The sequence below is a fragment of the Nestor notabilis genome, unplaced genomic scaffold, assembly GCF_000696875.1.
Source record: "Nestor notabilis isolate BGI_N333 unplaced genomic scaffold, ASM69687v1 scaffold21121, whole genome shotgun sequence".
Lineage (NCBI taxonomy): Eukaryota > Metazoa > Chordata > Aves > Psittaciformes > Psittacidae > Nestor > Nestor notabilis.
Genome location: NW_009916408.1, coordinates 16,869 through 39,034, shown reverse-complemented (window position 1 = coordinate 39,034; position 22,166 = coordinate 16,869). Strand labels below are relative to the sequence as shown.

Here is a 22,166-nt window from a genome sequence, read left to right as displayed (position 1 = left end):
GGTTCCAAGTTGCCGGCTGGTCTTAAACCACAACACTTGCACAGCTTCTGCTTCCAGGAAGCAACTTTACGGATGAAAGGAAACAGTAAGGTCTAAAATGTTGGTACTGACAGCATCCTTTGGTGAGATGTTTATTCATTTTGGGAAGTTACTAATGTAACTACTAAAGCTTTCTTGGGGTTTCTTTCCTGAATACTGCCCTGGATGGGGTTATAAAATGATACAATCCTTTTCAGAATAAATAAATTGCACTTTCTTCATGTGTTCTTCTTACGTAATAACTTTTCCATATTTAAAGGAATCTTGCTCTTTAGATTTTGAAGTATTTTCCTCTAGATAGGTTATTGTTCTGGATTTTGAATGTGCTGATATTCCTCAGATGATGGTGGAGCATCTTTGTAGGATGCTGTCAGTGAAGGAAGGGAGCTTGAGAAAATAAGAAAAGATTTTTCTACTTGAAAAGACATCCTGGGAGCATTTGCAGAAGAGACCTGTTGTTTTCCTAAAAAAAAAACCAAAAAACAACCCACCAAAAAAACCCGCTGATGAACCTCTGTCATAGGGCGATTGTTTTGTTTTGCTCTGTTCGATTCTCTCCAGTCAAATGATCTCCAACCATAGGCCTCTTGCTTCCAAATTAGCTTCCAGCATGTGAACATGAGAGTTGTTAAGTGGCCTTATATGTTGTAGGGTCTGGCAGAATGCTTATTGGAGGGATTAAGGTCTGCAGCCTGCAATGTCCACAACCACAAGCTAAGATATGTTCAAAGCCAAATAAAAAATACATCCTCATAAAACCCAACCCCATTAAAGGAATGAATCTTGGGTATTTCTAGGTAGCCAAACATTGTAGCCAGATTCTCTTGCCAAGATGCAGTCATTCTTGTGCTTTAGACATAAGACAGTATAGGTGACACAGAAATAAGGTTTTATTTAAAATGCTCAGAAAACAATCTTACATGTTATGTGCTCAGGTGGAGCAGCCAGGTGGCTAGCAGAGGGCCTCTCACCATCATTAGGTGTTGCAGGAGTCTGTTTTCCACAAAGTTGGTTGAATCAAAAATGAATTCAAGAAATGCATTAATTTGCTTGAAATTAAGTTTTAGTCGGTATGATAAATTGTATCTTGAATTAAGACACAAGTATTTCTGAGCTACATGAATAGCCGTATCTCCATCAGCTTCAAAATTTCAGTTGTCTGAGCTTAAATGGAGCTGTTGTAGGTTTATGCACTCAATACTTCGTCAGCTTGGTTTCTGTTAGTGTGTTCCTTAGCTGGGATATGACATACAGAGTCTTCATTTTAAAATACTTTATAAGAATGAATAGAAAATGCTAACAGTAATACATCTGGGTTTAATTTTAGCCTTTTTGTAAGGTAGAAGCATTAAGAATTAGGCTTGTTTTACTTAGGGCTCAGAGATGGATTCATTGGAATGATCAACAATTAGAAGTGAGCAGAAATCCAGGTAACTTCTGTTGCAAAGGTTATACAAGTGACTTTTAAGGAAACTCTGAAAACACAGTGGAAATACATTCTTGAAAACTGGATAAGAGAACAATATCATGCTTGAAAACTTGAACTAGACCCAGAAATAGTTTCTCCACGGAGTGCTTCATACTCGGTTAAGCTGTTTGTAAACTGAGAGGAAACAAGTTTGTGCTGAATCTAGCAGGAAGGCATGGGGATTCTCAGCAATGTATCCTTTGTAGGCATTAGCTAGCAGCCTTATCTACATGTTTATTAATTGCTTTGCCTGAGGCCGTTTCATGTAAAGCAATGATTTTAGCTAAATAGTTTCAGAGGATAGTGAAATAAGAGGTGTTAAACATCCGTATTACTAGATTAACTGGAATTAGAAATCTCTAAAGGTAGTTTTGAAAGTCAAGGGAATTCTGAAGCTCTGTATTACTAAATCCTTGACTGTATACAGTGATGTCAATGTATGGTTTAAATGTATTTTCACTTCTTTGCAAATTAATCATGAAAGCCAGACTTTCTCAACAGTTTGTTGTGCTAGCTTTCTTGGCGAATACTGACATTGAACCAAATACACCTTGGAGAGTCACCTGTGGTCAGTAACACCTGAACAGTGGGCTGGATGAACCCTTGATGTGAACAAGCACAACTGTTCTTATGGCTGTGTCTCCTAAAGTGAGAACAAACGAGAATAAATGTTACTGCTTTTCCCAGAAAAACAGAAATATGTCTCTTTGAAATACTGTGACTTGTCTCTTTGAAATAGTTGTGCTTCCCTTCTATCAGACGTGTATTAGGTAAATGATTGGACAGTCCTTTGACTATTCTCAGAAATTAATTTGAAATGATGTTTGGCAAGGCCAGTGGACTGAGAATTGGTAATTGCCAAGTTAGTTTTACTGTAACTGCTCCTAACAAAGTTTTGAGCTGAGTATTTCCATGGTTTTAAGTGGAATAAAAATTGTGCATCATAGCCTTTTCTTCTCCAGAGCTGCGGGTATGTAAAGCTTAAGAGTAACGCTAGTCGCTCTGTGGGCACTTCCACACTACTAAAACTATTTCAGAACCAGTTGCAAGTTTTCTCTGCCTGTGCTTCAAGCCACTTAGAGACTAAGTTCTTACCAAAGTAAAGCCTCAGCAGAGGTAATGATTAAATCTGTCAGAAATTACTTGTGTCACACCTGACTCTCTGCTAGTTGCCTTTAAAATGAAGGACTTGCTGTTCCTTCCTCATCAGCTGAGCGGCAGTTAGGCAGCTGAAGGTTGAACTCTTCAGGGCTCTGTCAGCACCAGGCTCTTTCCAAACATCAAATTCAGCTCTCCAGGCCATCATGAAGTGTCGTGTCACAGTTACAGAACCCATGTAATGATAACCTGCCTATTTTACACTTATAGCATGAGAATCTGTTTGCATTTGTCAGCGTGTTGAGTTCATACAGGGAGAAAAGGATGCAACAGTAATGTGCCAGCACTGACACACAACGTGTACACGGGGGCTGACTTGTTTGCAGTGAGTTTCTATGGAAACACTTTAAATATTGTTTAAATCATAAGAGTACACTGCCAGTTCTCTCAGCAAGCAGATAACGGATAGTCTCAATGCAGCAGAATTAAAACCAGTTAGTATCTAATTATGTATCTGGAAACAATTTCTAGCGTGTAGGTTTTACTTAAGTCAAACTACTTGAACCATTGAGCACTGCATTAACTGTTTGGGCTTTTTTTTCCTGAGGTGTCATTACTTCACCTACCACCGAATCGTCTCAGCACTAAACTGATAAAATTACCAGCCCCGTTGCTAACACTGGTAACCTTCTGGAATTTTCTAAGCTGCCTTTTACCTGTGTCTGCAGGAGAGCACATTCAGGGCCATTTTCTTCTGACACTGGCACATTTGTATCTGGCATTCGTGGAGGGCTGCTTCAGTCAGGTTTCTCTGCTTATGTTCTCCATGGATTTAATCTGTTATGCCTGTTGAGGTCACATCACACCAAAATGAGGATGTACAGGGAGTGGAAGCGATGAGTCTGTCACATGACCTTTCTGTCTGAATGGTGGTTTGTCAACTCTTTACTCCCAGGTCACAGAAACAGCTTCTGCTTGTTCTCTAGTATGTATGTGTGCAGAATGAAGAGCTTAGAAGTGAGGTGCGAGCCTCTTTCTGGACTAATTACTGAGATGGGTTGAGTTTTTGTGGTGTAGAGGGTTTTGTCCCTGTTCTGACGTAGGTGAAGACCTGAAGACACTGTGCCAAGAAAAGCGATCTGAAATAGTGCATGAACGCTGTATTCCTCTCTCCTAAACCCATACTTGACTTTTCATTTGCGATACAATTGCTAAGGATCTCAAATACCAGCTCTCAAGGTTTCATCTGTGTTTTGTAGAAGGTAAAAATCAAAAGCAAAACCAGCCTAAATATAGACCACACATCCTTTCCCTTTGAGAGACTGTATTTATGCATACATCGCTTCTGAAAGTTAAGTCTTTCAGAGGCAGCACTAAAAGACTCTCACTTCTACAATTTACTTCTCTAGTCAACGTGAATCGGCGGTTTTGAGAAGTGATAGTCACGCTATTTTGGATGCTGATGGATCAGCTTAGAACACAAACTGTTGCCTCAAGTTGCAGAAAAATCAATCAATCAGATGAGCTATTTATGGTACTGATTACTGCAGTTATTTAAGCCTATGTAACGCCTTATCTTGTGCCTGCAGTTAGATCCAGGGTAGGAAATCAAACCCCCTCCCTTTGGTGAGTGCAGCTTACACCTAGCACTGGGGGCTTTGCTGTCCTGCAGCCACTGCTGCATTGCAACCTGTACAACAGCCTCCTCCTCAAAGATGCTTAGGGATAGGACTGCTTTGCAGGTAACTCATGGTTTAAAATACAGTCAAAAGGGACAGAATGTGCAACTTGGCTGCTCCATTTATCTGTTAAATGAAAGAGTAACTTGTTCAAGGCCCTGTTGTTATTACCTGATGTCATGGTTCAAGCCCAGTTGCTCACTCCTCAGAGGGATGGGGAGGAGAATCGGAGGAATGTAACTCCCACGGGTTGAGGTAACAGCACTCCAGTAACTAAGGTATAATACAAACCACTACTGCTACCAATAACAATGATAAGGGAAATAACAAGGGAAAAGGACACAACCGCTCACCACCCGCCGACCGATACCCAGCCCGACCCGAGCAGCGATCTGGGCCTTCCGGGTGACTCCCCCCAGTTTCTATACTGGCACGATGTGCTGTGGTATGGAATACCCCTTCGGCCAGTTTGGGTCAGGTGTCCCGTCTCTGCTTCCTCCCGGTTTTCCTCCTCCCTGGCAGAGCATGAGACTGAGAAAGTCCTTGGTCAGAGTAAACATTACTTAGCAACAACTAAAAACATCGGTGTTATCAGCGTTGTTCCCAGACTGAAAGTCAAAAAACACAGCACTGCACCAGCTACTAAGAAGGAGAAAAAATGACTGCTGTAGCTGAACCCAGGACACCTGAGCATTGTGATAGAACTGTACAAACTGGCATGTTACATGATGTTTGCCAATTCTACTGAGGGTGGCTCTTTTTATACTTAGTTCATAATTTATTTTTTTTTAAATGCAAGTATGACATTTACTGAAAATAAACTTGACTATTTCTTGTTCTGTGTAATGATGGTGATAGGACATGTCTGACGATGACATACACTCTTAATAAAATATTTAAAGCTAAATAGACCATTGTTGTATAGTAGGTAAAAGGTGTAGCTTTCACCAGTCTTCAGACCATTCAATTCTTTATTTTTCTATTTCAACCAGCTGCTCCTAGCAAATGGTTAAATAAGCACAAACCAACTCCAAACTTCTGTATTTGCAATACGGTGTCTGATGTGGCTCAAAGAGCTTTGAAATATCACTAGAGGCTGCTCTTCCGTTCATCCTTCCCACTACTTTAAGTATTTCCACATCTGTAAATGGATTCTAAATTAAGGGACTGATGGTAACTCATGACTTACACTCAGAGTAAATGATTTTATTTAACAGACTGTCACAGTAACATTAGTATTTGACATATATGTCTATAATATAAGTGGGCACACTTACACTGCTGAAACATTCCCAGAGAAACCCATTATTACTGCTCACATCATTCCTTCCTTTGCAGTAACCCTACGTGCCCACAAGCACAGTATCAGTGGCACGTTACACAGTAGATGCATGTAAGCAGCACAGTGGACAAAAGGAACCTAGTATATCTATCTTAGAACGTCAATTAGAACATAAGATCTAACTACGAACAACCATAAACCAAATGAATCTCTTCAGCATATACTGAGGTGAAAGATAAGCCAGATGAAGTGCTTCAGGCTCTCTCAAACAGTGTTCTGTAACCAACTTCATTAACTTGGCTCCTTGGATGAAGTATGGCCATCAAAATAAACTGGGCTTCAATGGGATAACTAGGTAATAACAGTGTTCACTGCAAACCAATACACTTTTTTATTCCTTCCACTACGAATAAAACATAGGCTGTTTTATTCCTTCCACTTTTGGGTGGGGTGAAATACCTCACAGATGAAATTTTTCCAGGTTGCATCACGCCTATAGAGATTTATCATGTGCTTTTGTAAAGTAACTAGTATTTTCATAAGGTTGCAGCAGAAGACTGAAGTCTTACTGGGTAGCACAAAAGTCACCTGAGATAATGGGCAGATTCCAGTAACTTGTTTTAAGAAACAGAAAATAATCGTATCTTAAGGCAAATGGATGCAGCTGAAGTACAGAAGAAGCAGACTGCAAAGGTCTTGACCAATGGTAGTGTGCGTCTAAGCAGTGCACTGGAGATACGGCTAAGCATGTTACTGTTCATCAGAAACACAAGAGGCTTACAGGCACTTCAGGAACAACATCTGGGTCTCTCTTACTTGTTAACAGAACTGTATCAATGAACAACAGCTACTTCAACATTTTAGAAAACTGTCCATTTGAAAGGGAAACATTTCTCTAACAACCTTGAAGGGCCACATTCAAATTTAGCTTTGTAAAAGGCACCTGTAAATACAGTTCTTGCTGTTGTCACCTGGCCCCTAAATCATCCACACCTTATTCTGCACTGCCTTCGTGCATCTCTGTTCTTTCCTGGTTATCAGTGTCTGGATACTCTGTAAGATCCAAAGTCAGGACTCGACTGAACATAAACTCGTCGTACTAGGAAGAGGAAAGATCGTACAATTGAAAACACTTCTCTCATATGAAATAAGCATTTCATAAATGACTATGAGATACAATGACGAGTTACCAAAATGATCTTTTCATCAAGCCAGCACCTGCACTTATTTCTGAACACAAAGTAGTTCAAATCCAGCAACACAATTACGTACATGATTCACTGGAGTAACACTTAAAGAGTAAATCAGTACTTCAACAAACCCCAGTGTGTATTATTTAACAAAAATTGGTAATAATTAATTGTTACCTCTGGACACACTCCAATCAATGCGTCTGCTTTGGAATAAAACTCTTCCTTTAGAGAAATAACTATCATTTGTAACTGCTCATGTGCCTGCTCTCTAATGAAAGTTGATACCTTTGGGAAGAAGCCAAATATTTCAGTAAGTTAGTTCTGGCAGACTTAAACCATGCTGTAATTAGGGAATGATGAAGGAAGAACTGAACTACATTAGCTCCAGAATTCAGTAACTCAGCTAGGAAGTAAGCAGGATAAAATGAGAAATAAAATAGTCGTAAGTCAGACACTGTGAATGTTCCTAAGACAAACCCTCACATTTGCTTTGTGAAAACGCTCAAGAAAATAATCATTCACTCCAATGAGTAAAGTTACAGGAAAAGGCCAGTGCCAATGCAAAAAATTTCACTTCACAGAACTACAAAGAAAGGTAGAAATTCCTGAATTAGGAAAAGAAGCGTGAAAAGGTTGTTACTGGCTGTATACTAAGATCCTCAATATGTGCTAGGTCACTGCAGACAGCAACATTTTTTTCAATTACTTGCAAAAGAAAGGGACAAATATGAAGCGATAAATTGGTGACTGAGTAAGGCAGTGTCCCACAATATAAATTAAATGCTGAATGAAGGAAAACTTGTACATTTGTAATGCAACTTTTGCCTGCACTTTTATATCAAAGTGATACGGAAGTAATTTTCTTAATGGAAGCACTGCCTTCAGGGAGTTACATGTGAATAATTCACATTCATTTTACAGTGCAATTACAAGTAAATTATTAGATATCTGCTTTAACATAAAGACTTATGAAGTTGTGGCTGCCCCATCCCTGGCAGTGTTCAATGCCAGGTTGGACATGGCTTGGAGCAACCTGGTCTAGGAAGGTGTCCCTGTCCATGGCAGGAGGGTTGGAACTAGATGATCTTCAAGGTCCTTTCCAACCCAAACCATTCTGTGATTCTATGATTCATAAAACCTGGATACCATAAGTACGAGCAACACATATACCATGCATCCTTTTTTCTCACTTGCAACATTAATTCCTCTGTCTGAAGGTTTTGGTACTTTCCACTAACAACTGCATCTCAGAGATAAGGAAAAAGATATGAAAGACTCCAGGCACAGGGAAACATAAAGTTAATTATACCTACAGATCATGGCAATTTTGCTTTTGCTCATTCTGCAATTTAAAACACTTTTCACACATGCTCAAATAGTAATCTGACTCTCTCTATAAGAATCCCTAGATAAACATTGAAGCCAATTCAAGGAATTTTCTAGGAAACTGTGGTTCCGTCACTGTCTTCCTGCATTACATGGGCAGCTGCTCTCCAAGCACATTATACATCACCACCTGTATCTCAGGTTGCTGATGGGAAAAGCGCAGCCCTTTCTGTCATCCTGCCCCAACCTCCTTGCACTGCACCTGGCCAGGGCAGAGCAGGCAGGCAGAGGACTGCACACGGGCAGTAATCCAAATGGGGTGTTCTGGGCAGGGGTCGAGCAGCCAGTGTGCCCCCACCTCACAGGAGATGAGCAGCTCTAGCCAGGATGATTACGGAATGAGCAGAAGCACTGTTCTGAATGAGATTAGCTGGGCCCCAAGGACTCAATGAAAGGCCTAATATAGACAGCACTAAGGCAATTTCAGAGTTAACCCTGATGTGTAATATAATCCAAAATTGCTCTTTGGCCATGAAGTGGTATTTATAGATGTTACTTTTATGAATATACATTAAACCAGAACTTAAAATACTTAAAACTTTCTGCATGGATGTTCTCTATTTTCTTGCATATACGTCTTAAAAACATACAGTTTGGCAATCTACTGTTCCTATTCTATCGTCAGGTTTTGTTGCAGTGAATAGCTGTTAGCAAAAAGGGGAAGAGAAATTAAGAGGAAGACAGAAAGGCATTTTAAACAAGTAAGAATTCATGTGGCCAAACCAATGGGAATGATAGCCCTCAATTGTTTTAATGTGTAGTTGGCCAGTTGGATAAAATCAATAGTCCAGTGAAGAATGACTCAATTCCAACAGGCAGATACACTCTTTAATACTTCTTAGAGGTAAAGGAACTCAAAGGCCTTAAAAATTCCAACTGAATCAACCCAACCAGCACTTCACAGTGAGATTATACTGCACATGGCACAACGTGGCATGCTTTCAGGCTCCTGAACAATTTTTCTCAACTTCACAGTTTGGGAACTAAGTACACACTTAGATTTATGAATTTAAACCTAACCCTAGTCTAAACCCAATATATTTTAAAACCGGTTAAGACAGTGTAACCAATCTCTTCATCCCAACAAGTTATAATTAAGAGTAGCCATCCTTATACAAAAGATAGCACCATATCATTGATAGAAGGATAAGGTGAAAGGGACCAACTTACTTTATCGATGTTTGTGTTATCCAGGGCAACATCTATCTCATCTAAAATAAAGAAAGGTGCTGGCCGAAAACTGCAGAAAACAAGATTGTATTTTGCATTTAGATGCAAAAATGTCAGTAAGCATCCTAAGTACTTTACAGATTTCCCTTACTTTATCGTAACATTTTGATAAGAAGTAATGACAAAAATAAGGACATTATGAATGCCTGACTACGTTATTAGCAGGGGTTTTTGTCAATAGGTTTGCAAGTATAACACTCTCAATCTTCCTGCCGCTCACTCAGCCACATACCTGGGTAAGACCATAGTGTTACTTTTACCTGTGTATAGCAAACACAAGAGCCAGGGCTGCCACAGATTTTTCACCTCCTGACAAACTGTCCATTGGCATAAATCGTTTTCCCGGAGCCACACAGTTAAAGCCAATGCCTTCCAGGTAAGGCTCCTCGGGATTTTCAGGACTAAGGAATGCCTGGAAACGCAGATATTTCATTATTAATAGTGACAGCTATACAATTATTAAGATGAGTATTTTTTAGGTTTAAATACTGACTGAGGTAGTGGTCAGCTTCAGCTGTAGGAAACCCCTGTTCATCTAGACTGAAGAGCAGCACGATAAAATTTCCCACTGAATATACCTTTCTCAACAAACCATGAGCCAGAAGGCTGATTAACAAAACCATCTTGGGAGCAGCTCCACGTATCTGTTATGTACAAACTCTCAACCACTAAATAAACTTGATTTTATCACCTTTTATACAATTGCTTTTATTTTTTAATTACTGAAACTTTAGACTTCCACAGCACTTTTCTTTTTTGTTTGGAAGTAATTATACCTCCAAAATTACAAGTTTTTGTAAAAGTTAGTTTTACAAAATCTTACTTTGGGGTGGAAAAAGATTTTAATATAGGTAGGCTTTCTCTGTTCTTTGTATCCTTGTTCCCAGGTTCACAAATTAAAAGCATTATTTTAAAGGACTGGCCATTTAACCAAACCATTAAAAAGGATGATGGATAAGCTATTTGCTATGTGGTTTATGTTTCCTATTAAACAGAAGAAACAAGAAAATAATTCAGTCTCTTCCCCTCTGCACAAGTGGATACAGATAAAATTTCCATAGGTGACACTCATTTCAAATGGCTCTTCGCAGATCATAGATACAGTGGAAGAAAAACAAAACCAAAACACTACATATACTTTGATTTGAAATAATTTCTATGGTAAACAGTGCTGGAAGCAAGATACAGTGCTTGCAGTATCTTTGTTTTGCTGGAGGTACACTTATTTTTCTCTCTTTCTCTGCTGAGAGAATGCCTGTCATTGTAGTAACACCGTTCTTCAGGCTGTAAATATGTCAAGTATCTTGCAGTGCAGCTCCCAGTTCTGTGCCACTGTATGTATCTTTGCAAGAGAATGCTTTCAGATGTATGGACACTGCTAGCAAAAATCATCTTATCACTTACTAGGGTAAATATATTTCTTTCTCATCAAGATATGAAAGGAAAGACATTTCTCTCTCTACAGAAGAGGAATGGAAGAGAACTGGTGTAGAACCCAGGAGTAAATCTGTCTATGTGCAATTTCTGTAGTTTCTTTTGAATTACTCCTAGCACACAATGTGCTGATGAAATAAATTTTACTGAGCAATATATTCAGTTGCTCAGTATATTCAGCACGACTGCTCTGAGCCTAGAATCTCTAGAAGTTAAATTAACTCAGTAGATCAAAGCTTCTCTTTCGTGCACTGGACAATAAATCATTGTTTAAAAATGTTACTAATATATTAAGAAATATTAAAGACAATTTCATGTTAAAAATTGTTAAGGTCGCTTAAAAAGTACCTGTTCAAGCTGCAACCTAGGCCGCCTCCTCTGATGGCAAAAATCAGAGCTAACGCTTTCCTTAGCTAACCAGAGCACCCAGAGGAATACCTTCTCTCCCAGTGCAATCAGACCAGCTTTCTTCAGCTGCTATGTTTGTATCTAGCAGGCAGTTTTAGCTTCCCAGCTAATCACAGGATAATCTCTTGACCAGATTGCCACTATGGCTCACATCAAGGCACAGCATCCCAGAACTCAGAAAGAAAGCACCCAACTAATTATTTTTGGCAATGCATCTGGAAAATACTGGTTGTTTCAGAGTGATGCAAAGTCAAGACCTGACTGATGTTCAGTCTAGGGTAGAAGGTATGTGCCCAGTAACCGGGAAGAAAAAAATGCTTTATTATCCTGTCCAACCTACATGCAGAAAGGATATATTTAACGATATTTAAGATGTTCACTGAATATCTGACTCTGAGGGGAGAACACAAAATCTGGTTTAAGACAGACAAGAATTCAAGCCTGAGCTTTTAAACATTCAACCATCTACATGATTGGATGTAACCAAAGCATTTGGGAGTTTCCTCTTTACTTTCAGCATTAATAGTGGAACACTTGCAAAGATTAATAAAATTGGGACACAATTTTTCTAAAGGTTTCTTAAAAGTTGTGAAAGTTTTAGGTCTATCTTTTTTAACTATTTAAGTAGGGTATAAGGAGCTTCAAAACCTCATACAGAGCTGAACTCAGACTAGCACTGAAGTAGTGATTCATGATTTTTAGATTTATCTACACTAATGATTAAGTGTTTTAATTACCTATTATTGGTATTGCTAGATCTGTAAACCAGTGTTATTTTAAACAGAAGTACTCAAATATATTTCATATTTGTGTCATGCTAATTTACACATCTGCTACATACAAAGTGTACAACTAACATAAACTGTTCCTGATTTTGTAACACTTTTGATCACATTTCTCTGCTTAATGTCAAGCATGCTTTGGCATATTACCTATTCCTCCTCTGACCCTAAAATTCGTAAGTCTGTATTATTTGTGTAATTTTCTTCTTCAGGACTGAAACTGTCTCTGGAAACCAAAAGTGTTGGTAATTCCCTTATTCTAGATAACAAAACATCAAGTAGGCTTTTAAGCCAAGCATATGACTCACCTGAGCACTGCTGTTTCTGCAAAGTTTCTTGTAGATCTGGTCGATAGCTATGGAGGCATGCTCAAAGCACCGGCTGAACAGCTCGTATCTCCTCTTTTTCACTTGTTCAAACTCTTGCTTGCATGTTCTGGCTTCCTTTCTGCTGGTCTCAAAAGCTATGAAAAACATTACTGTTTTTCATACAATAAGCCTCTAAGCAAATATATGGAACAAATATACGTGGTGTTCCATAATAAGCATCAAGGAAAATACTTATTGCAGGAAAAGATTTTAATGTAGATACAAGGAGTATACCAACATTCTGAGTTTCCTTACAGATTTCAAATGGAGGCCCCAAAAACTGAATAGTTAGGATGTTATTCAATCTGCTTTATGCCACATTTGTCTGGAGCAATGAACAAATTTTTCTCCCAGTTCCTTCTGTAAGCTGGGCAGCCTTAAGCAGCACCAGCATTTGCCTGTTGCAGCTTTAGAACCCCTTGATTTTCTTAATATGTAAGATCTGCAGTGCTCTTTGAGGAAAAGAGTAACTCCAGCAATGCTCATATCTGAGTTCTGGACAACATATATATGTTTCTTCAACGACTTAAGAAAAAATTAAATAATTTTATTATTAACGTGAATAATATTTAGAAAATAGGTAAAAATATTTTATGATGTCATTTAGCCAACAAAATATCTTTCCAATCATTCAAACCATATTTCAATAAACTACTGCAGAATTAAAAGTATGTTAATAAATTGTTTACATATAATGACAACTGAGGATGCACACTTGAGCACAAAAAATATCTTAATATCTGAAAGAAGCAAAGGCAGCAGAACCAACCCCGGAAACAGGAACTTCAATTAGGGTGAAAACTCTCACAGATTAGTAAAGAAGACTCGGCATTACCATCTATTGATGCTTGGAACTTGTCCCGAGCTATCTGTAGTTTCTCTACTGCTCTCAGGTTTGGAGCAGCTGTCTTCATTAAAGTACTCTCTTTAGATTTTATTTCCTGCTGCATCTGGTTCAGATGATCCTGTATATCTTTATCAGATTCTAGGTCCTAATGGAAAAAAAAGTAAAAATACTGAAAGCAGTAAAATCTGCTTTTAGGCCAAGAAATTTCAACATATACAGCAAGCACCCACGGTTTCTGGAGGAATTCCCCCTCCCATCTAATAGCTTTAACTAAAAACACAATAAATGCAGAACTCCACTCTGAGCCTTAGTTCTCAGAATAAATTTACAAAGTCCTAAGTATTGTTCCACAAAGACCTTTAGAAACATACAAAAATTCCCTTCAGTCTAGAAGTCTGAGTTAAAATACAACACAGGAGGAGGATTAGCTGGCTTCACTACTTGATTTGTGAAGAAAGGCTTTGAAGATAGGTTCTCGGTGAATTCATTGAGTCAAGTTCCAGTGGTGACAAATTCTTCCCTTGCTCTGTATCCAGCCTCTGTCATAAATATAGTGCTGGAACTTAAATGCAGAAGGTAAAGAAGGAAGGAAAAATCAGAGTTATATTTACTGTTTATCCATTCTATTTTTCATGGTTTAGGTAAGCTTTAAATTAAATTTAGTTATACAGGAAATTGATCTATCCAGAAATCCCATACAGCTAGTACTATGTATGACTGCAAAAGCAAAACATGCACACACATACACTTAAGCTTAACAGTGGTTTTAGTAAAGTTGATTTAAAAACTAGAGTGAAAAATAAGTAATTTCAACAAATAAAGTATTTTAAATAAAAACCTCAATCTCTAATAATATCAAACAAAGAGATTACCTTCAGGTCTTCTGCTAGGCTGCTGTAGTCGATCTGAATTGCCTCTTCCCTTTCATAGATACTGGATGTAGTCTGAGTGTCTTCTGTTTCAGGTCGTAGCTATAAATAGGAAGGACATTCCACTTGAGAAATATGACAGTTAACTTTTGCACTGTTAAATCAACACATTAAAAGGATATACAACAAGGAGACAGTGATAACATATTATGAGGTAAACAGCAGGGGTATTTCTATTTTAGCCTATCCCTGATTGCTGTGAATATTTACATCCTACTGAAGACAAACGGATGATTTTAGACAGCGTTTATATTATGGATGATTAACCAAATATTATGTCAATTCATCCACATGCCGTATTTGTTTACATTTCTGAATCGACCCCATGTGTCCCTTTACATATGCTTATCTCAAATACTCCTTCATACCAATTTTCTTTTACCACAGCAATTTTACATATTTCACAGGAATACATTTCAAGCACAAGTAAAAAATACTTTCACACAATACTTCTGTCTACAAAAATAAACAAAAATCCTTCTCTTGAATGGATAAGGCCTAATCACATGAAAACAATACATTTATTTTAACATTACTGTCCAAGATAAACAGTCCTTTAAGGAAAAATAAGTATCTTCAAATTCAAGACTGAATAATTGCTCCTCCATGATATCTATCTTCTGGAAAGATTTTATGCACCTCGACTTCACTGATGTCATCCAATAATCCAGACAACAACTTTATTTTCAAGTCCTGCACTTTGCATTCAAGCAGCATATTATGTCGTCTCAATCTTTTCTCTTCCAGAGAGGTTTCTATAGCTGTAGCTTCTCTTTGCAATTTTGTAGCTTCCCTACATAAATAAAAGACACAAAACAAAAAGCACAAGCCAGTAACATCCACAGCCATACAGCACGAAAAAGTTACCATGTTTCCTCTGTAATCCCATCAAAAATAAAGGAAAATGGTAATTAACTTCTTCCATCCCCTACATTCTCCCAAATCACTCAAGACACACCTGGGAACCACACACTATTCTAGCAGGCAGGGTAACACTCTGCTGTTTTTTATTAGCTCTAACTATTGCAAGGTAAATGCTAGCATCACAGACATAGTTTGAATGTATTGCCAAGTTCCCACTACAGCATGTTCAAATACCCACCTTTCCTAATTGCAAATGAACTCTCTTTTGTGCAGCCCTGCTGATGCTGAACATGTAATGAAATCTGACCCTTGGAAAATTTAATCAGGTATCTTTTATCATTACTTTACTTGAAATACAGCTTGACTCTCTGCAATGAATTCCTCTGATAGCATCAAGTTACTAAGTAAGGCAGAGACATAAACAGCCTTATTTTGTGAAAATTACATACTATAAAATTGATTACTAGGTATATAATCTACAATTTATGTAAAATTCCAGAAGTTTCCCTAGCCATACTGTGCCAACATGTCTGTTTTTAAACACAGGCTCCTGATTAAGAGACATTAAACACATCAATAATAAAGTGGCTGATTTAAAAAGAACCAGTATGGACAAAATAGTGACCTAAAGTTAGTATTAGTTTAAGGTATCCAGCACTTGAAAGGCCTGGAGAAAATGAGAACACTGATTATCAGACCAAAAAAAAGAGAATTTCTCGATAACTGAACCCAACCATACTACTCAAAGAACAGTATGAAACTACCAGCAAACTTAATATGCCCCCTCCCACCAAGCTGTAGCTAACACCTATTTATCAGAAGTCATTATGTATTTATCAGAAGTCATGAGACCTAACACGAGGCAGATAATAAGATAATGTTCTTCTATATAGTTTAAGGGATGGTTCTCATTAAATAACCTCATTCACACCACTTTTGGGTGGTGGTGTGAACTAGATTTACCAAATTAGAAGCACTTTTTAAATAATACATACTGTAAATGCAAATTACCATGTCTCTAATGAATCTTTCACAAGAAAACAGAACAAGAGAAATTAAACCATCTGATCACAACTCTTCTAAATATTACCAAATTAATCATTTTCCCAAAAGTACAATTAGCAATTACCTATTAAGAGTTAATAATGTCTTTCGGAACTCTTCAACTTCATTTTGGGCTTTTATAACCTCAGATTTATGAGCACTTAATCTATTCTTAAGTCGCTGACACTCTTCCACGATTTCATTCACTTTTTTTAGAAGCTTTTCCTCATCCTGCATAGAAATATTTACAATTATAAACTTTCACCAAAAATCTTGATATGGAGCTTTTACTACACAGAAAGAAAGAGTTAAAGTTCAAACCTGTTAAAATACATTCAAATGTGTTACAGCACAAAATCTGAAAGGTCTGGGAAAACAGCCCATCTTATACATAGAAAGATCCAGATGTTTTGTATACATGGGCACAGCCAGCTCCAGATTTGTGACTGTACTAGAGTAAACTACAGAGCCATCAAACAAGGCAAGGATCCTGGGATGCCTGAAATCTGTAGGCTACTCCTTTTTCCTTAGTCCCTTATCCCTGCAAGAAGGATCCCACCTGCTGCACATCTACAACGTATTTAGCAAAAGCTAAGGTAACCTGAAGTGTGAAATCCCTTAAAAAGTATTGGTCATTAAACAGAAATCCTGAGGTAACCTGAAGAGAACAAAGAATCTGTGGAGGTACTCTAGAAGGGTCTTCCCCTATGTAATCCATACCACTGCTAACTTGCTAGAAATTAGGTACTAGAATATAGTAAATCTAATGCCACATGCATGAAGACATGATCTAAGAGACTATGAGAGACACTAGTATTATCGCAATCTATTCAAGACGTAACTGCTGCTGCAGTATCCAAACAAAGTACCTTCAGAATTTAATACCTACAATCCTTCTCCAGGACAAAACCACCTGAATTTGTTCAAAGTCATATTTCAGAAGAATTATGCACACAGGCATGAAGGCAGACATGTTTTTGTGCATTACTAAATAAGAGTCTGTTGTTTTTCCTCAGTATCAGAACTACGTCTTCTAATGTTAAAATATATAGAGTTCAAATGATGCTTGTGGAGGTTTTTGCCCACTTTAGGGGAGTTTTACATTTCACTTTTGTTCTTTATTCAAAGCACTCCTACGTATCTTTTCTCCTTCACTTTCCAGTGCACCACAAGCAACATCAGTGTAACAAAAAATTACTTACAAGTAAAGAATACTACGAAGGAGGAATCCATCTTCAGGTAAAAATCTGAATTAGTTTTTATAGAGTTATTTTAAGTCTGCTAGTGGCTGCGAAGCACCTTAGAAGATGCAAAGCACCAGAGCTGTTTACTGTTACCCAAAGAATCTGCTAAAGAATCTCAGCCACTGCTGCTAGTTTGATCTTTAGTCATACGCTGCGTTTTCATATAAACTAAGCACAGTGTAACACCGTACATACTAGTAAACTTATCATTAATAATTTGTAAGCACCCTAATATGACAGGTTATCCAAGGTTAAAATGACAATATGCAACTGCATTTTTTCTAAATTTACAAAGTCAGCACTGAATTAAACCCTAGAAAAATTACTCAACAGCATTAACGACGTTTAGTCAAAATTATTAATTCAATGCACTCCTTCCTCAGTCCCAGGTAGAGAGATGTATGTAACAGTTACCTTCTGTAGCCCGCTAATCTCAGCTTCATCTTTATGCACGGTCTCCCTCAACTTGCTGGCAGCGTTTGTTAACTTTTGGAGATGATCACGATTATATTCCAGCTGAATATTTAGTCGTGTCTTCTGATTTTCAAACTCCAGTCTAGTCAAAGTACAGTATTTCAAAATGCTCTCCAAACAGGCTAGCAACTAAGCTGATTTTAAGTTATGATAAGATAGATTTTCATTTTGACTATTTAAATAGCATTTTTGTATTTCTATGTGAACACAAAAATTTGCATACATTTGGATCATTGATTCCACTACACCACATCCTGTGGATATACTGGAATTTACAAAAATACAGTGATAATAGTTAAACAAATACAATATACAGTATGGCCATGTTTAATATGGAAAGTGACACCGAAAGTTCGAGTATCTCAGTATGAATGATACACCTGTAAATAACACAAATCTGAACTGGGCAACAGCTACACTGATGCTATGTATTTACCCAAAGCCTGTGCTCCCTGATCAGCCTCTGCAAGCTTCCTGGTCAGCTGGCATGTATGTTTATCTGAATATTGTAAGAAACTATCTCAGATAAGAGATGGCAATTAAGAAGCCTGAGACCAGGGTTTTTCAAGCCATATTGAGCCTTGCTTATCATCTCTCAGTGGAGATCTCTATTTGTTTATAGGGGTACAACCGCAAAAAACTTCTTCATGTCTTGCTGTGAGCAAGGACTAAAGTAAAAAGGAAGCAGCTGTTTACAGAAAGGTCTCCTCTCAGCTGTTACTGTCTGCCTCTGAGCTTACCAAATGACTTACTACTGGTGCTGCATCCGTTGTCCAGGCAAAAAGGTTGGCTCAACACCAGCTCCAGGCTCTTTAAACCTGGGCGAGAAGGCAGCACCATAGCAGAGGCTTACAGGTCCAATGCTGGTAACATAGGGCACCAGCAAGGCCAATGCCATATGTGCAGCGTGGCATAAAGGCATGGAGTGATAGGACAAGGGGAATGGTTTTGAACTGAAAAAGGGTAGACTTAGATTAGTCATTAGGAAGAAATTCTTTACTATGAGGCTGCTGAGACACTGGCACAGGTTGCCCAGAGAAGCTGTGGCTGCCCCATCCCTGGCAGTGTTCAAGGCCAGACTGGATGTGCCTCTGAGCAACCTGGTCTAGAGGAAGGTGTCTCTGCCCATGGCAGGGGGACTGGAACTAGATGAGCTTGAAGGCAAACCCAACCCAAACTATTCTGTGATTCTATGATAAGGCCATGCAAAAATTTCCTCTTTTCAGTGTTCTATTACTAACTTCATACGTTTCACCAGACTTCAGTTCTTGCAAACATAAGTAAACTACCAGATCCCTTCAGCCAGCAGGTGTTTTAACTGGAACTAAATGTACTGCACTACTACCTCACTGAAGCCCTAATCAAATACACATGCTTGGACTACTTTCTGAAAGACAGCCAGAGAATCTCCTAGCAGCTGAAGAGATGGCCTAAAAGAAAATGGAGTTCAGTGCTAGCCATTATACTAGTCATGTAGAAAAGGTCTATTTCCTTTAAATGTTGAGAAATGCACAAACTATCACCTGCCTGAAAACACCTGTAGTACAAAGAGATAGCTCATTTTAACATTCTCACTCTTTAAATTTGTTGTCCTGTGACATATGCCTGTCAGAAGGGAATACCAGTTGAGGATGCCTGTGAGAAAACATCCTGCTTTCCGTAATAGTAAGTACTACCAAATCACTGCATCTCACACCCACTTCTCCTTTAAGCTTTCTGATACATGAGTGGGCCTCAATGCCACCCCCAATTTGTGACAGAGCCATTTTTCAATGTAGGTTTTATTAAACTACTCTTAGCTTTATTTTTCTACAACAGTGCTACCAAAACAGAAAATATTACCTTTCCAGTTTGTTGCAAAGTGTCACTGATTATAACTGTCAAATAAACCCAAGCCGTATCAGTGCAACTGCTCACTAATCTGTGCAGTGATAATATAACCTTTCACAGTCTTTTAGGTTTTCGTGGTATTTCCTGTGATGGAGATACTCATTTACGAGTGTGCCCAATCTAATAGAAACCATTTTTTAACATTTCAATTACAAATACTACCTTCTCTTATCAATCTCCTCTTGTTGTCTCACACGTTCTTGTTCATACACACGAATATTTTCTATACCAATTTCTTCACAGAATTCCTGGAAAACAGAATCTTCAACCTTCGAACAAAAAGAAATGGAGCAAAAAATGTTCATGCTATCTTGCAATGAGTAAAACATTTAAACAATCACTTCAGTTTGCTGTTTCTGTCTGTTGTTCCATCAATTGAAGAAGAGAAAGCTGAACGGCATACAAGACACTAATCAGATACATCAGGTTTCTCAGTGTAGCTCAGTTCTTTGTTCCAATCCTTTGAAGTGATTCACAAATGTTAATTACTATGTTCCATTTATAGCAAAGCCATAGCAAAAGAACTGTTACAGAATCTCTTACTTCTTAATTATACAGTTAAGTAGTAACAAAAGGTTTAGCCAAAACCAATCCTAAAATTTTAATGGAAGATTTAAGCAGGTAAAGAGTAGGCATAGTGTATACGGCAAGAACAAACAAAGAAACAGCAACAGCCTACAGCAGTTGAAAGATAACCCAATGGACTGAACAAAATTTTAAGAGAACTTTACAGGTTAAAACTCAAGTATTATTTATATTGTTTTGGTACACAGGCTTGATTAACCATGTATCAAGCAAGCACACAACAATCTTAAAAACAAAACAAAAAAAACCAACCAAACAAAAACCAACCAAACCCCAAACACACAACACCCAAAAAAACCCCAAACCAACCAAACCACCCCTCCCTCCCCAAAACTCCTTCCTCTCCAAAAACCCCCAAACAGTGAAATGATGAATTTCCTGACAATTATCATGCATGCCTCAACCACTCTCCCAGAGTAGTAAGAGCACACAGAAAATAAAGCACAGATATCGGCTACTTCCCAAGAAAGGAATCTTCACTCTGTGCTACTCTTTACCTACTTTTCTAGTATACAGTAGCATAACAGGTTGTCACCTAGACTGACATCCATAGAGTTTAGAACAAAGCACTCCAGCAGTGCTGAGAACTGTTCTCAACTCTAGAAAACTGATACAGAGCTCTCTCCCTAATGGCATGAGCATGCCTGATCTATTCTGCATGTGGGTTGCAAACATGATTGATCTTCTCCCAGTTAAAAGGGATCAAGAAGAGATTTCTATTAAGACACTGAATGGGTCCTGCTATGACTGTAGTGAGAACGTTTTTCGAATGACAGTCACATATGCAAGGACTGTCTAACGAGTGGGTGTACTGAATACTGAGAGACCTGCTAGTCTTCTGGGTGTTTACAGAGTTCAGTGTACATACATACTGTCACAGATCCACATCAGCTAGGAAGACTTCATGCCAAAGGAAAGCTACAGTTTAGTCATGCAATCACGCTGCATAAATATCCCTCCAAAATGAGAGGTCCCATGGCTACAGTTTCTTACAAAGAACTTGGATTTTAAAAGTCTTAGAAAGAATAAGCTGATACTTACCAAAATTTACCCCAAAACCTAGAGAGTATTTTGCTGGGATTTGATCTACAGTTGAAGCCTGCACCGAGAGCTCTAAAGCTGTGAACTACAGTGGACTGTCCCTGCTCAATACTACAAAAGTAAATCGTATTTATTAGCAGCGCATGAGAAAGTGGGGGAAAACCAACCAATCTTCTTCAAACTCAAAAATTTTCTCCTATGTCAAATGAAATTATAGTTTATACATTAAGCAAAGCTTCATTTGATAATCTAATATTAAAGAAGTACATTATTTGGTTGGTTTGGTTTGCGTTTGGCACGTAACAGTCACAGAATTTCGATTTTAACAAAACTGATTTGCAAAGCTAGGATACATATATACTAATATCCAGGTGTACCTCTGCTTGGTAAGAAAGGCAAAGGATGTGGGAAGACTGCTGGAGTAACTTATAATGTCTTTGTTGACAAAGTAGTTTACAAAGTTAAAAGTTGTTCAAGTTCTAAAAGTCAGCATGAACAGAAAGATGCTTCTGTAGTGTAACATCATAAGCTGTTGTGACTACGACAGGAAGCATTACCTCATTAATTTTTTTCTGAAATTCTTCTATTTTTTCTTTTCTTCGTGCTATTCCTTCCTTCAGCATATCATGCTGAGACTCAATATTTACCAGTTCACTTTCCAATTTTGATTTCTCCTAGATAAAAAGAAAGGAAAAAGATGGTAATTTTTTTTTAATGGGATGGTCAACTTTCTGGAAATTCAGAGAAAGTTCTGTTCCAGATTACTGTGTTTTTCTGATTAAAAACACTCAATATTTGCTTCTCCGACACCACTTACCCACTATTATTGCCAATTGCATGCAATCATTCCAGTTTTCATGAGCAGAAAATCAAATTACCTA

General features: G+C 38.0%; 1 protein-coding gene across 1 annotated transcript in view; it reads right to left on the bottom strand.

Annotated features, from left to right (window-relative positions):
• Positions 1 to 6,560: 6,560 nt before the first annotated feature.
• Positions 6,561 to 22,166, bottom strand: part of SMC1B (structural maintenance of chromosomes 1B) — a gene marked incomplete at its 5' end in the record, with an annotated part of 31,408 nt that continues 15,802 nt past the window's right edge. The window contains 12 exons of the mRNA XM_010024568.1: positions 6,561 to 6,665; positions 6,934 to 7,044; positions 9,316 to 9,385; positions 9,636 to 9,787; positions 12,308 to 12,462; positions 13,203 to 13,359; positions 14,087 to 14,185; positions 14,783 to 14,936; positions 16,137 to 16,282; positions 17,710 to 17,851; positions 19,822 to 19,928; positions 21,843 to 21,959. Coding sequence (XP_010022870.1) covers positions 6,561 to 6,665; positions 6,934 to 7,044; positions 9,316 to 9,385; positions 9,636 to 9,787; positions 12,308 to 12,462; positions 13,203 to 13,359; positions 14,087 to 14,185; positions 14,783 to 14,936; positions 16,137 to 16,282; positions 17,710 to 17,851; positions 19,822 to 19,928; positions 21,843 to 21,959 — 1,515 coding nt within the window. The remainder of the gene's footprint in view (positions 6,666 to 6,933; positions 7,045 to 9,315; positions 9,386 to 9,635; positions 9,788 to 12,307; positions 12,463 to 13,202; positions 13,360 to 14,086; positions 14,186 to 14,782; positions 14,937 to 16,136; positions 16,283 to 17,709; positions 17,852 to 19,821; positions 19,929 to 21,842; positions 21,960 to 22,166) is intronic.